Source organism: Sorghum bicolor, chromosome 6 (assembly GCF_000003195.3).
Source record: "Sorghum bicolor cultivar BTx623 chromosome 6, Sorghum_bicolor_NCBIv3, whole genome shotgun sequence".
Taxonomy (NCBI): Eukaryota; Viridiplantae; Streptophyta; class Magnoliopsida; order Poales; family Poaceae; genus Sorghum; species Sorghum bicolor.
Window position 1 is genome coordinate 55,008,860 of NC_012875.2, and position 15,594 is coordinate 55,024,453.

Here is a 15,594-nt window from a genome sequence, read left to right on the forward strand (position 1 = left end):
ACATATCATTTATTTTGCATCTATGTTATTCACATTAGCAAACCACATCATTTTCTAACATATATTTAGGTGTCCATGCTAGAATACTAAAATTCATCCACTAGCATATATTATGATAGTATAATTTTACCGGTAATTTCCGCAGCAACGCGCGAGGCATTCTTCTAGTTTATAGGTGATGCAAAGCCTTGCACGGATGGGCGTTTTTATTGGTGTTGAATGTTGTTATCAAAGCATACAAATTTTATTATATGTCTGTAATTTTGTTCGAACCTACATACTGACCTTGCTACACTAAACTGAGTAATTGGCATAGAGTTTTTCCATATCACTCTGAATCATATTCAACAAATCTCAGTCAATTTCACTTATGTTTTAAATTGGTCTCAATTTCAAGGTCCGTCTTTTGATGTGCGGCCTGCATATTGATCTAGCAGCGCTAACTGACACGAAGTAGCTCCCTATTATATTGATGAATTGTCTCAAGTAAGATTTAGGCCTTGTTTAGTTGAGAATTTTTTTAAATTTTGATTACTATAGTACTTTCGTTTGTATTTGGTAATTATTATCTAATTATATATTAACTGGGCTCAAAAGATTTTATCTCATAAATTACAGGCAAAATATATAGTTAATTATTTCTCTTATCTATATTTAATGTTTAATGCCTGTGTCAAATTTGAAGGTGTGAACGCAGTGTTTTAAATCTAGGCCTGGCTTTTGAGGTGACGTTCAAATCTATATGTTTTATTATCGAAGGCTCGCGTGTTCAACTAATTAGTGGATTTATTAGTTGGATTGGATTTAAACAATAAGATTATGTAGTAAGACAAGTTAGGAAGAGAATCAATTTGTTTTGGGTTGAGTAAAGGATAGATGAGCTGGAACCAAAACTAGGACGAAATGTACGCCATAGCCCATCCTGGATAACCGAAGCTCCTGCTCGCTGCTGGGCTTAGCCGAAAAGTGTAATCAACTCCGAACAATTATCCAAGGCCTTGTTTAGTTCCAAAATATTTTGCAAAATCGACACTGTAGCTCTTTCGTTTGTATTTGACAAATATTATCCAATCATAGACTAACTAGGCTCAAAAGATTCGTCTCGTCAATTTCGACCAAACTGTGTAATTAGTTTTTATTTTTATCTATATTTAATACTTCATGCATGTGTCTAAAGATTCGATGTGATGGAGAATTAAAAAATTTTGCAAAATTTTTTGGGAACTAAACAAGGCCCAAGTCTGGTTTAGCCTCGGAATCCTCACTCACAGAAAAATGAAAAGAAAACAAAAATCAGCCTGGCTCTTGATGGTGGACACCGAAAAGAGAATCAGCTCTCGGCGAGCCCACGGCCTTTTTGACTTTGCTTTGCTACCGCCTCATTTTTCGAAACAAAGGCGGAGAGCGGGGGGAAAAGGAGGGACGGGCCGACGACGGCCATGGCCGCCCTTGCCGGCGCTGCGGCGCGCCACCAACGGCGTCTTTGCATAATGTAATGTAATGTAATGTAATAGAGGCCTGATCCGCTGTGCTAGCTGCTGCAGCAACCTTATTACAGTACCTAGCGACAGCGAGCAACAAGCCCATGCAAAGCCTAGTAACCTAAGAAACCAGACCAGACGAGCTCTGCTCTGAAAAATTATGGTTGAAAATACGGTTCGCTAATTTATTATGAAAAAAATATACTAATAGTTGATAGAAAAAATACGGCTTATAAGACAAGCGGCTCGAGACCGCATCAGCGAGTTGGAAGCTTCCGAATTTCCGAGTGCAAGTCCAGGCGCCGGAGAAGCGAGAGGAGTCGCCTAAGGCTAGTCTCAATGGGCATTTCATGGGCGTTTCATGCGTATTTAATATAGGGACACATCAGCACAGAAGGAATATTTGCATGAAACAGGAAGGAGAGAGAATGCAATCGTTTCATCCCGGTGAAACGCGGGCGCGCTGTTTCCAAAGTATCGGGAACCGGGTGAAACGAAGTGAAACCAGCGCTGTGGCATTTCATTTCATCCCTGATCCCGTGCGGGCGGGATCCGCGCCGTCCTCGTCGTCTTCGCGCGCGCAAGCTGAATCTCCCGCTCCCCGTCCCTTCCATGCCACCGTATCCAGCCCCGTTGCCGCCCAGAGAGTACTCCATTCTCGCGCGTGAAGAATACGGCGCCGCCGGTCGAAGGGGCCCGCCGTCGGCCGCTCCCCGTCGTTGCGACCCGCCGCCGGCCGAAGGGGACCCGCCACCGTCGTTGCGACCCGCCGTCGGCCGCTCCCCGTCGTTGCGACCCCATCCTTGCGGCCGTCCGCCATGGATCCGCCGGGAAACCTCAGCGGCCTGGGATCCTCACCGCCCGGGGATCCTCAGAGGCCTCGCGGTGGAGGGAAGGCGCCGCCGGTAGGGGACGGTCCTCGGCGACCCGCGCCTCGCAGTGGAGGGAAGGCGCCGCCGCCCGCCATATTTGGAATAAGTTTGGTGGTCATGCACGTAGAACTGGAGTTTGAGATATAATACATGTAATTGTTTTATATTTTTGTATCATTTATTTATATATATGGATGGTATGTCTGAATGCCCATTATCAATTACTTTGGTTTCTGCAGGGTGCCATTGTGGAAGTGATCTCTGGTTTCTGCAGGGTGCGGAGCAAGGTTAGTGCTGGGAACCTGATCACTGTCAATGAACCTGATAGCACTATGGTTGGTTTCTGAAGGGTGCTCGATCATGTCAATGAACAAACTATTTTTTTGTCTGTACAGGATGAAGCAACGATGTCCATCCAATGTGTTCTAGTTTATGGGTTCAACTGAAGGCTATCGGCTGCACTACTATCGTTGCTTTTTTTTTATTTCGAACTGCTCTATGTATCGGTTACCTGAACTGCTCTACGCCTCTACTATGTTTTAGTGACCTGAACTACTATCGGCTGCACTACTATCTTGGTTATCTATGTTTCGGTGACCTGAACTGCTATATATGAATATGGGTTCCTGTCAAAACTCTTTATTTTATCATTGTTCCTATACCGTTTCTGCTGCAGTGATTAACATGCAACGTTTGGGTACAAATGGCTACATGGCCAACGGAGCATATGATCTGATCGTTTGACAGCAATTAAATGCTTTAGTTTGTTTTGGAAATGATGAGATGAAACACTGCATTGTGGAGTATAGTTTCATCAATTATTTCATCCTGTGAAAGCTGATGTGGCGTTTTGGAAACCGTGAAGTGAAACAAGCACTGAGATTAGCCTAATAGTGCAGCAATCCACGTCGCAAATTGCCGAGCAAGGCAGTCACAACGATCCAAATCGCCGGCAAGTGCGATCGCGACGGATACCGATCACCAAGAGGGAGACATACTCCGTACAATGATACAAACGGTGCCAAAAACCAGGCGTCAGGTCCTAGTCCGTGTGATGCATTCCACTGACAGCATCAGACGACCAAACCCATGTACCTATCTGCTACCATGTATGTATGTCCACGCTTCACGGTGGCACATCAGTAGTAGAGCCGTTTCATGGCAGGCAACCCGGAACAACTAAACAAACACCGGAAACACATCGTGGGCTCGTGGCTCCAGCACAAAGTTCTCCTTTCTTTCTTTCTTTCTTTTTTTTAAAAAAGGATAATGATAAATAAAGTTGTAGCTGAAACGACCAAAGATGGCTCGTGTTGAATCGACCAGATGGAGTACCAGACGTAACCTAATCCCCAGCCACGGATTTGGAATATCAAACCACATGTTGTCCAGCCAGGGCATCGCCTAATATCTAAATATTCCAGCATCGTTTCTGTCACAGAAACTTCAAGCATCTGTTTGGGTCAAGGAACAAACTAAAGAAAAGAGAGAGAGAGAGAGGCCATTGCCAGTGGACAGTGGTGCGTCGTGGCCGATAAAAGGAACCGTTTTTTTTTTCCAAAGCAGAGGGGGATCAGATTCTGATCGCCCATCACAGGCTAAGATCTGAGTATGGATCACGCAGTAACACTGCAGGAGTATAATACGAGAGTAACGAAATTAAACAAGTCACTCTAATCCCAGGACCGGGAGTAAAGCACCGTCGGTTTGCAGCTTTGTTGCTTGTTGGGGTTCATGGATGATGGACCACAGGCAACTTCAGAGACAACAGAGCTATAGCACACATGCTTATCTGGCTATGCAATAGGTCCACTACTGCTATGTGCTATGATGATGAGAAATTCCAAACGCAAACGGGATTCCAGCATTTGTTTTAGTGCAAAAGATGGGTCCCTAGCCCATTGCACAGTCGGTTTTCATACTATGTGCTCAGCATTTAGTAAAAGCGAAGGCTCAAACATTGACACGTCAAACAAAACGAGAGGAGCAAAAAAGACCACCCAGAAAATGGCAGGGCAATACCAGAAGGCAACAGAAAACTGTTGGACTAGTCTTGTACTGAATGAATTCACAGTAACAACATGTTAACTGAAATAATGGATGTGGGTCTTCGTAACCTTCGTAATACGTAGGATGGAAGAGCAAAAAAAACATGATCCAAGGCCTACCAACTAGAAGCAGAAGAAGAGGCCTCACCGAGCAATGCAGACGAACTATTGGACCCTGGCATCACATGTTGGGATGAACATTGTCACCAGACGACACACAGACTATGATGTCGGTCCCTGCTTTTTTTCCATTCGACATTCCGTCTTGCAAGCAAACAAGAAAGCCTGCCCAGTAAGCTAAGCATCCTAGGTAAAAATCTGAAACAACTCTGATGAGCTCACATCGGAAGATCTGAATCCCTTCCCCTCCCACTCTTGCTGCTGAAGCACGACCGCCCAGCAGGCGGCAACCGCTTCATCGCCGGTGCGGTGTCCATGGCGTCCTGCGGTGCGCGCCGGCTGTTGCGTCCCCCCTTGCTGTTCTCGCCGGGACACCGTCTTGATGTGCCGGCGCCACCTGCAAGGATGCCGCTCTCCCTGGCTGCGAAGAGCTCGTCTTCCATGCTGGCCTGCAGAACGTCGGCGATGGACATGCGGATGTCATGGTCCGGGTCTGACGACGAAGGCCCTGGCTTGAACTTCAGCGGCGGCGGGCATTCTTCTCTGATCTCAGCCTTGCTGTCAGCGTCGTCCGTTTCCTCCGGACTACCACCATTTGCCTCCTGGTCATCACCATCACCATCACCATCTGTGCTGCCCGCCATGCTCTGCTGCTCGTCGCACAAGATTTCCAAGTCATCCATCACCACAACCACCTCATGGGCAGCGTCTCTCCCAACACTCTCGCCTGGACCACGGCCCTCGGCCTCCTGCGTCGCCGTCCCCATCCCCACAGTGATGAAGGTGATGTTGGAACGGCACAGAGGGCAATTGGAGTGCGACTTGAGCCACTTGTCAATGCACTGCTGGTGGAAGGCATGGCTGCACTTGGGCAGCAGCCGGAGGCTCTCCCCGTCCCGGAACTCGCCGAGGCAGACCGAGCAGTCCGTGGTGTGGACCGAGGCATCACCACGCTTGTACTTGCACAAGGTGATCTTGCTGATCAAGGTCTCATCCAGTCCGGTCGACGGCGAGATGTTCCACGATTCTTGGCTCCTGGATTGCCCTTGGCCTCCGCTGCTACCGCCACCGCCGTTGCCACGGCGGCGGGCACCGCCACCTGAGTTGGAACTGAAGACTCTGCCCCGGAAGGAACCGAAGGTGCCACAGTACCTGGAGACGAAGGTGTAGTAACTGACGAGGAGGAAGGCGATCGCCAGCACGCCGATGATGGCGATGACAAGCGGGGAGAAGACAGGGCCGGAGGAGTCGTCGGGGCTGGGGCCGCCGACGTCGAACGGCGGAGGCGGAGGGAAGATAAAGTAGCACCACTGCGGGCAGTACATGCTGCACAGGCCCTGGGAGCAATCTTTGGTTGGCTCATAGGGGACCCAGGTAGGCTGTCCCCCCGAGATTGCAAGCGGTGACGAGGCCATTGCCTCCCACCACGAGCTCTGGGCTCTGGCAGCAGCAGCAGCAGCAACGGCAGACTGGGAGAAACGAGGCGAGATGGTAGCTACTTCACTCCTCAGTCTGTGAGACTGAGTCTCCAGGTGCTAGGAGAGCATCTCTGTGAGCTTCTGGGATAAATCATTGTGATGAGCAGAGAGAGGACATACTAGGTGCCTTGGATCCATGCTCCTTTCTCGGTGTTGGGAATTGTGAGAGGATACGGGGAGAGATCAGATGACGCTGCTGGCTTTGAGACTTTGAGAGCCAGGGAAGAAGCTTGTTTACAAGGGAAAGTATATGGGAGGGATGGAAGGAAACGTGGAGATGATGGTGGTTGGGACCTCATCTTATTTGCTTTTGTTTTTGGTGCTGCAGCTCTTCTTTCCTTTCTTTTTTTCTCTTTTCCTTTGCCCCTGCTGCTGTTGCTTTCCTCTTTTAACTACGATGCTCTCTTTGCACACTGACAAACACAGATCAGATGAGGAAGACAAGTCCGTCTGATATGATAATAAGAAATGAACAGTAACAGGAAAGATAAACAGAATAGTACACGTCTGGGTCCTGGCACATGACAACAAGATGAAGAAACAGAGCAATAGCATCGATGAAGCCTACCAGTGCAAGCTTCAGCTGAAGAGGGAGCAAATAAAATTTCTTATTCTCTTGACGCCAAAACGTCTTAAATCTTAAGGGTTTTGTTGAGTGAAACCCAATGTTTGCACTCATTGCAAGGTTTTTTTGGTTTCAGTTAGAGATGTTGTAGGCTTTGATCAGTCAAATTCACTTAAACAAATAGTCAAAATGAATATGTGAAACCATTAAGTTGCTATAAAACAAATTCAAGGTTTCCATAAAACATTAAGTTGCTAAATTTCCATTTTGTTTTTTGGTGAACTGGTAAAAATCCACTATCTTGTAGCCCAGCCAATGACAATGTTGGCAGTGCTATTGTTTCCCCTCCAAAGAAAAGGACTGTCCTGTACCATAAACCTTGAAGTCTCTCTTTCAGCAATCAGGTTTTTCTTTCTTCAAGTCAAGTAACTAAAGATAATGATTACTCGCACTATTTCAACAGCTTTCTTTGAATTTACTTCTCTCTTTATGACACTTATCTTGTTATAGTGTCAACATAACCTTAATAGCTTGCACTGGTATGAAAGGGACCAGCCCTCACATTTTATGTGCAAGGACAGTTCAAACCGCAGTTATATGAAAATTACTTTTCTTGAAAACTATGTTTTATGGAAGTTTGGATTAAACGATCAGCATACATCCATACAAAACAATGTAACATTATGACATATGCAAATCAATCTAATGAAGGCACAAACCACATGGTGACGATCATCTTACAGATAAGAAAGGCAGAACAGGTTAACATTTTATCAAATCTAAGTTGGATAGAGAAAATTGACAGAAGTAGTTGAAAATCAGAAGATTTCCCTTTTATTTTGAAAAATCTGATGAAAATTTTCTCCTCTTGTGATTAGCAAATAACTGACATGTTTGTTTTAAAAAAGCAAATGACTGCCACATAACAGGGATAGCAGATTAGCAGTGCTGTCAGCCAATGCATAACAGAAACATAGAGAAGTGACAATTTTGGGACACATGTAGACAGAGGGACCTGTATGGTTCCATTCAAGTAAGCTACGTGCTACCATATTCCTGGCTAACTTACAAAAGACCAGCCAATTTCACTCTTTCCCTTAATTAAGGAAAAACCTTGGAGGAGTATAAATTCAATTGTGATACTTTCTCTTTCAGATTCATGGTTCAAGGGATTTGAAGAGGCTAACGTGTAATGTTGTTCTCATTTGGAAGGCAATTGAATAGTTATGCATCTATAGAACAAATCAAGATGTTAGTAACCAATGTGCAAAAGTTACACAATAATTGTTTGAACAGAACAGACCAAATGGTTTGCACGTCATAAGTAGTCATAAAGTAAACGAAACACAACATGAGGCGAGGTGGAATATTTTATACAAGAGGATGAATGAAGTAGTTATGAAGAATATGGTCTGACATAAACAAGAGCATTGGAGGAAATCATTGATGTCCACCCTGCTTCTGAAAGGAACTGAAACCGAAATGCAAAATGGGCATAACGTATGAGCCTTTCTTTAATAAACAGTGAACTTATTCTGTGATATAAATCACTGGAGACGTCGATGTTATGCTGTGCAGATAGGACAACTTTGTGCATAATATATTACACTATATTTCTCTAGTCATCCAGTTGCTTTTATATATTACTATAAAAAATCTGGATCTCATTTCTAGTGCCGAAATGAATAAAGATGCATGGCACTATGACAGTATTGAGCTTCAAATTAATTTTACCAAGAAAACCAACTCGGATGGTAATTAGTAGATTAATCGTTCAGGGGTCCAAAAGGTTAAAACAAGACAACCAAGTAAGCTGATTCTGATTTCCATCACGAAGGGCGTTCATTCCACAAAAGAATGCTATATTTCCAAATTCCTCTTTTTTCCCCTGTTTGTCAATGGAAATGGATTAATAGAAGGTTTGTAGGAGAAGACAGATGAAGTGGTGGACCAAAGAGGAACAAGATCATCATCCCTTTTCCCCTTAAGAACTAGTCCCACCAATAGGAGTAGCTTTAAGACTTTGACCCCTTTGAGGTTAGAAAGGAAAAAATATATATAAAATAAACCACCTGAGTTTGCTTTCACCTAAAAAAGAAAGAAAGAATTTCAATTTGCATTGATCTGGCCCACTTTAGTCCCTTAAAATTTGAGGGAACAGCTGCTTTAAATTATGCGGAGTAAAATATGCTCCTCTTTTGCCACTTTGCTTCCCCTTGAACAGACACCAGGAAAAGGTAGTGTGTGGAAATTATAGTTGTACCCTTCATCATAACTATCTTATACAACTTATCAAGAGGGCCACACTGAACTCAATTCTAGCTTTTTAACAACTGTTCTAAACAGTCTCACAGCAACAGCTTACACGTATTGTCTGTTTTAATGAGGTATTGAAACAGTTTTTAACATACATTACTTAGAAAAACTGTGTTCAAAAGATCTTTTTTTAAAAGAGTCAGACGGATTTAGTGTAGTGGTTCTCAACAGGCGTCTCTCTCTAGTTCCTTGTTTTGGTTGTGTTTAAACCTATGGTATGTCTGGGCCTTGCATGTTCTTCGCCCGGTCTACTATGCTGCTCTGGCCAGGGCTGTTACTTGTTTGTCTTAAAACTCTCTTTCCTGTCTTATTTGAAAGGAAGAGCTCCTACATCCTACCATTTTACTTCAAAAGGTGCCCATGGAAATGGGGTACTTGAATGCTCCAACATATCTGTGAACATTCTATCCAGCGAGGATTTGTTGAAGCGATTTTGAACAGGTGCCTATGGATTAGAGGAACTGAGGAAGGTCGAGGGCCCCCAAAACCAATGATGGGTTTTATCTTTTGGAGAGCATTACAGAAGCATTGCTGGGGAAAAAAAGAAGTCTATGAAAGTTTAGATGAAGTGATTACAGTGAGATGGAAGTACTGAAATATCAATAACAGATTAACAATCCATAGGGCTGGATTAGAGGAACTGAGGAAGGTCGAAGGCCCTCAAAACCAATCCTGCTGGTTTTTTCTTAGTTTTAGCTTGCAACTGCCAACCTTTTTTGTGCCAATGATTCCATGGAGAATTGAACTTCAGAGCCAGCAGCTCATTAGCAAATGGAAAATATGAGCACTAAGCATGCACTAGGTGCTATGGATGCACCCTAATTCTCTCCAGTAGTTGATATAAATAACTAAATGAGTATGGCTGAGTATAATAACATAAACATGAATACATTGGGGACAAGAGAGAAGGAAGGCAACCCTTCAGCTACCAAGCCGAACACTAGTAAAGCTGAGAATATTCTGTTTGAAGTGTCTTTAGCGTTTATCTAGGTCACTGATTAGTGCTTGTTGAATGATCACTTTGGCTGCACTAGTAAGAGTTGAAGATAATTACTATTGTTCTCCAGGGTGACAGATAAACCTATGCTGTTAGGTTTTTAAAAAGTAAAGGAAAAAATCCACATTTCAACTTAACTATATAACCTGAGAGAAAGCGTAAGAACTTCAACATTTTTGCAAATGAACAAGGAGATACAACTTTCATGGCTAAAGCATGGAGTTGCAATTAGATAAGATATGGCCATCTACAGTAAATACTGAACAATAAGTACTCCCGCCATCCCAAAAAGAGTGTCGTTTTTGGGAGAGGGAGTATATCTTTGGGTGCAAAGCCACCTGTCTTTGGATTCGAGGGTTGAAAGAAACTGAAGCTTTTCAAGGTTGAAATAAAAATCAGGTATGTCAAGAAACAACCCTAGTTACAGACTTAAGTAAAGAACACATGCCAGCCAAGGTTCCCTGAGAGAAAGAGTTGTCCATAAAGAAAGTTGACTGGGAAACTAAACTAATGAGAATTCATCCAAAAGAAGAAGATCGCAAGTGTGTCAACAGGAGAAACTTCATCCATTATGTAATATAAATAAGTACAATATTGTCACAATAACATAACTGAATTTGAATACAATTGCAAGCTACAAGGACATTACTTCACCTGAAGTTTTAATGCCTTTTGTTGACCTTTACCTTAGCAGGACCAAGGCAGACAATAATAATTGAGTGTTGGTTATGATTGCCACCTCTTATTCCGCATCCAGATATAAAAAAGGCAGGCACTAGATCTGAGTTCCCAAGAAATAACACATTAATAACTTGCCTATTAAAATATATTGAAGGAACATAATTTTTTTCTGGATGCTCCTGGTATGATAGTGTATGACCCATGGCAAATTCCCCTCAAGCTTCAAATTTCAATACTATAAGTGAACTGAGCATTATGGTTTTGCTTCCCTCATCATTACAAAAGGAAAATGAGCCTGAAGCTGATTACTAACTGTTCATGCTGCATGAACCTACTCATGGTTGCAAGGTAAATGATAAAATACATAAAATTTCCGAAAGCAGTATTATTCACAAGTAGTGAAGCAAACTACAGCACGTCAAAGATTCCTCAAAAGTGTAAGATCAATCAGAATTGTTCCAATGATGTCGTGGAAATAAATTTTCCACAGAAACAAATTAATTCAAGTACCAACCATGAGTAGTAAGTGCAATTATAGGCACAATGATCTCACGCACCAGGGAGTGTCAGAAAAAAACTTGTAACTGTACAACAAAGTTCCACATCTGTGTTTATATCAATAAGGCGGATGGAGCTTTCTTCCTGTAGGCCAGTATAGTATGTTTGACTATTCCTGTTTATCTTCACCTCCATCTGTGCTGGCATCATCAACGCTTGCTCCTTCAATATTTACAACTTCAACTTCACTGTCGGCCTTTGCAACTTCAACCTTATCATCACCACTTTCCCGCCAATACAAGCGTACAGGTCTTCCCATAAGTTCCTAAATAAAGGACAAAATATAAATCTGATACCTTAGTACCTTAATGTGCTTGTAGTTTAATACTGCATTCGATTTTATAAAAAGATGGAATGGAAAAACAGGACACAGACAGACAATTCATCTAACTGTATGATAACACTATAGCAGGTCTGTTGATGCAAGTCAATGGCAAGGGTCCTCAAAATTATTATAAAAAAAAGAGGAGACAAGGCATGGAGAGAGAATACATTTGATAATTGATAAGACATTTTTATTTTTATCAAGTGGAGGCATGTGTCGAAGGAGGTATGCTGTATATCTTCACCAAAGAAAAGAATGTAAGGCTGAAGTTTGTATGTAACACCTTTCCATCAAGCTCAGTGAGAGCAGCCTCTGCTTCTTCTTTTGTCCCAAAGGAAACAAAACAATACCCAGCTGCTTTTCCATTATCGAATATAACGTTAGCAGAAAGCGGGTTAAACTTTGCAAAGAACTCTTTAACATTGGGAGCCCTTGCTTTCCATGGAAGATTGGACACGTAAAGCTTGTGCCTCTCTATAATGGGAGGAAGCGGAGCTGGTTTTCTGAAGCTTCTTGAAAACTCCACCTTGATTGTCCGCCCCATTACATCCTAGAAAATATTATTCTCAACGTTAGTACTTATTTTTGGAGAAACATTTAGGTGTCAAGATTTTAATTACTAGCTCAATTATCATGACACAAGACTGATAAACTCGGCCCATGTTATAGAAAACTCAATATTATTACAAGTAAATCCATGTCCACATGAGAAAATGGCTATTATAAGACTCCAATCGTTGTGGTTTCTCCTAAATAGGACTGCAAATATTTGTTTCTCTCAAATAGAACTCCAAACATTGTTTATAAGCTCTAATGACATTTTAATATAATTAATCATATTTTAAGTTCTAAATACATGTATTTGGTCATGGCATGACTCTTTTGCCCCCCGAACCTTACTAACGTGGTCTGACTGCCTGGCTGGGCTGGCTGGCCGCCGTGTGTACAGCTTCCTAAAAAAAACTCCAGCACCCAGAGTTGAACGTCGGCGACCACGTCTGGGTATGAGTGGATGGGAGGAATACACACTCGTCACCCATCCTGAGTACCTGCACAAGATCAACCACACCGATCTGCTATCTCTACCAATTTATCTATGTTTTGCTTTTAAAAATCTGCCGGATTGCTCGTCAACGCCACTAATCCAATGTCACCCGCCACCGTCGTCCAGGCATGCCAGGTCTCACTGCATACGCTGGCTTTTTCGAGCTCGGCAAGCCCAAGAAAGGTGACTTCGTGATCGTCCGGCGTCGAGCGCCGTCGATCAGGTCATCGACAGCTTGCTAAGATTGCTGGCAGTGCTGCCACCGACGAGAAGGTCAGCCTGCTAAAAACCAAGTTTGGCTACGACGCCGACGCGGCAGGGGCGGATCCAAAGGGGGGGCTGGGTGGGCTCCAGCCCCCCCTATAAGTATGATTTGTTCATTAAATTAGGGTTGATTAGCCTTAAATTTTTATTGATCTCTAGCTTTAATCCTACATATCCACTATTTAGCCCCCCCTTGGCCTCCATCCTAGATCCGCCACTGCCGACGCCGACGCCTTCAACTACAAGTCCGAGACCGACATCGGCGCCGCGCTGAAGCGGTCCCTTCCCGACAGCCGACACCATCGACATCTACTTCGACAACGTGGGCGACGCGACGCTCGACGCTGCGCTGCTGCAGATGCGCCATGGCGGCGGGGTCGCCGTCTGCGGGATGATCTCGCAGTACAACCTGGAGGAGCCCTACGGTCTGCACAACCTGTTCTGCATCATCCCCAGGGGCAAAAGAGTTATGCCATGGCCAAATACATTTATTTAGGGTTTAAAACATGGTTAATTGTATTAAAATGTCATTAGAGCTTACAAATAATGTTTGGAGTTCTATTTGGGAGAAACAAATATTTGCAGTCCTATTTAGAAGAAACCACAACGATTGAAGTCCTATAATAGCCATTTTCACTGTCCGGATAAAGTGTGAGCCGTTAATATCCACTAAGTTGCTGAAAGCCTCAGTGGAGGAGAATGCAAGTGAGGTCAATGGATGGATTCCCTAAGACGCAATTCAGATATCATCTTCTACTTCACATCTACTCTGTCTATCTGATGCTTAATCGTGAAACTACAGCATGGTGCAAACCAAACGCATACGCATGAAGGCAACCGCTCACATGGGAGTTAAGCTTCTCAGCTGCCGCAGCTGCCTCCTCCGTCGTCGACATCGTCACGAACGCGAACCCCCTGTTCCTGCCATCCTTCCCCTTGATGACCTTCACCAAACAAACACAACAAAAGCTGAATATCGCAACTGGAAAATTCAAACTCGGACAGCCTAAACGCACGCGGGCCTCAACGGCTCGCCAGGGCATGCGGCATTGCGTTCACGGAAACCGAACACGCCTCCCACCTCGACGTCCTTGACGGTGCCGTGCTGCGCGAAGAGTTTCTCGATCTCCGGCGCCGGGAAGGACCAGGGCAGGTTGGCCACGTAGAGCTTCCGCCGCTTCTCCCCCTGCTCCTCCTCCTCCTCCGCCACCACGGGGGCGGCGGCTGCCTGCGCCGCCGGGGGCGAGGATGCCGCGACGCGGAGGCGGAGGCGGAGGCGCGCCTGGCACTGGTGGCGAGGGGAGCGGAGCGGGAGGAGAGGAAGGGCAAAGTGGGGAACCCGCGCGGCGGGGAGCGCCGCGCCGGGGCTGGGGCTGCGCGCGAGCGAGAGCGCCATAGCGAAGCGGAGCGGATGGTTCGGGCTGGGAACTGGGAATTTGGGGAATTGGGGGTGCTGGGCGGCTGGGCCTTTGGAGGCCGTGGACTGGCTGACGATTCTGCCCCTGACCTGACCGTGAGATTTTTGGGCCGGCTTGGGTTTCGTTTCGGATAACGTGTGGGTGCCGCTCGCTGGATAATTGGCGTTGATTGTCTGTGGACGCCCAACACTTCACATTTCATCTGAAAAAAAAAACACTGCCAGCTCTGTTTTTTTGTTCTGCCAGCTAAAAATAACAGGCTTTAACGTTTAATGCTAAAAGACTGAGGCCTTCGGCACTCACAAAAAAAAAAGGCTTTGGTGTAGAGATGACGCCCAACAACACATTGGAAAACGTTGAATCGGAGTCTGAGTTTTCCATGTCATCTTCTTCACTCCTTTCAACCAACAGGTACAATGCGCAGCAGCAGGTCATCTGAATTCAAGAGGAAATACTCCGTATTATTCATCAGTTGGTATACACCTTGAGGGTTCCATCAAAGTTGTTCTTCGGGAGGCAGAACAGGGAGCTGGACATTCCAATCGTAGTCCTCCGTATTTGTTGGATCTTGTCACGTTGGTCAATCTATCACGGGCTCTACTATTTGAGACTCAGAGATCAGAGATGGGCGATTGAATGATCCTTTCTCGGACAAGTGTTACTGATAATAATAATAATAATAAGGCCCTGTTTAGTTCCCCACCCAAAAATTTTCCATCCATTCCATCGAATTTTTGGACACATGCATGAAACATTAAATGTAGATAAAAAAATAAACTAATTACACAGTTTAGTTGAGAATCGCGAGACGAATCTTTTAAGCCTAGGTACTCCATGATTAGCCTTAAGTGCTACAGTAACCCACATATGCTAATGACAGATTAATTATGCTTAATAAATTTGTCTTGCAGTTTCCTGACGAGCTATGTAATTTGTTTTTTTATTAGTTTCTAAAAACCCCTCCCGACATCCTTCCGACACATTCGATGTGACACTAAAAAATTTTCGTTCCCAATCTAAACAGGCCCTAAGGCGCGCCAGAACTGGTCCCTTGTCCTAGTAAATTTCGGTCCTACATACAAAGGTTAAGATTCTCTTGAACCATGCAGCGTCTCTGAATTGTTTTGTCGTGTTTCCTTGAAAAAGATAGGCGCCATTTTTGTGCACAGGTAGCAGGCTAGCAGCCCAGCACTAGCAATAGCAGCATCTGCTCTCTTCTCTACCACGCTGGCCACTATTTATGTCAGTTAGTCCTTATGTAATTGTTTCCACCTACTAGTGCTTTCTAGTATTAGTATCGAATTGGAGTCTTGTGCAATGTGGCAAGTTTCTTCGAGGGAACCTGATGGTGATTTGGGCCCAGAGCTTGAAAAGGCCAAGATCCACTGCCTTCTTCAAAGTAGGAACATGGCAAATACAGAAACTG

General features: G+C 44.4%; 2 protein-coding genes across 3 annotated transcripts; both read right to left on the reverse strand.

The window, feature by feature from the left end:
• LOC8060470 (E3 ubiquitin-protein ligase Os04g0590900) lies at positions 2,838-6,552 on the reverse strand. Its single transcript, XM_002448380.2, has one exon. It carries the CDS (start codon positions 5,934-5,936, stop codon positions 4,740-4,742), a length of 1,197 nt encoding a protein of 398 aa, XP_002448425.1. The 5' UTR covers positions 5,937-6,552; the 3' UTR covers positions 2,838-4,739.
• On the reverse strand, positions 10,421-14,207 carry LOC8071081 (28 kDa ribonucleoprotein, chloroplastic). 2 transcript variants are annotated; one of them, XR_002454236.1, is made up of 5 exons: positions 13,832-14,207; positions 13,596-13,694; positions 11,725-11,991; positions 11,116-11,381; positions 10,421-10,658 (listed from the first exon to the last, which is right to left on the reverse strand). XR_002454236.1 is itself a non-coding variant. In XM_021463212.1 (4 exons), the coding sequence occupies exons 1-4, from the start codon at positions 14,144-14,146 to the stop codon at positions 11,226-11,228; spliced, it is 837 nt and encodes a 278-aa protein (XP_021318887.1). In that variant the 5' UTR covers positions 14,147-14,207; the 3' UTR covers positions 10,982-11,225. The 2 variants fall into 2 exon arrangements, 1 of the variants encoding a protein (XP_021318887.1); XM_021463212.1 differs by lacking the exon at positions 10,421-10,658 and having other exon boundaries at positions 10,982-11,381.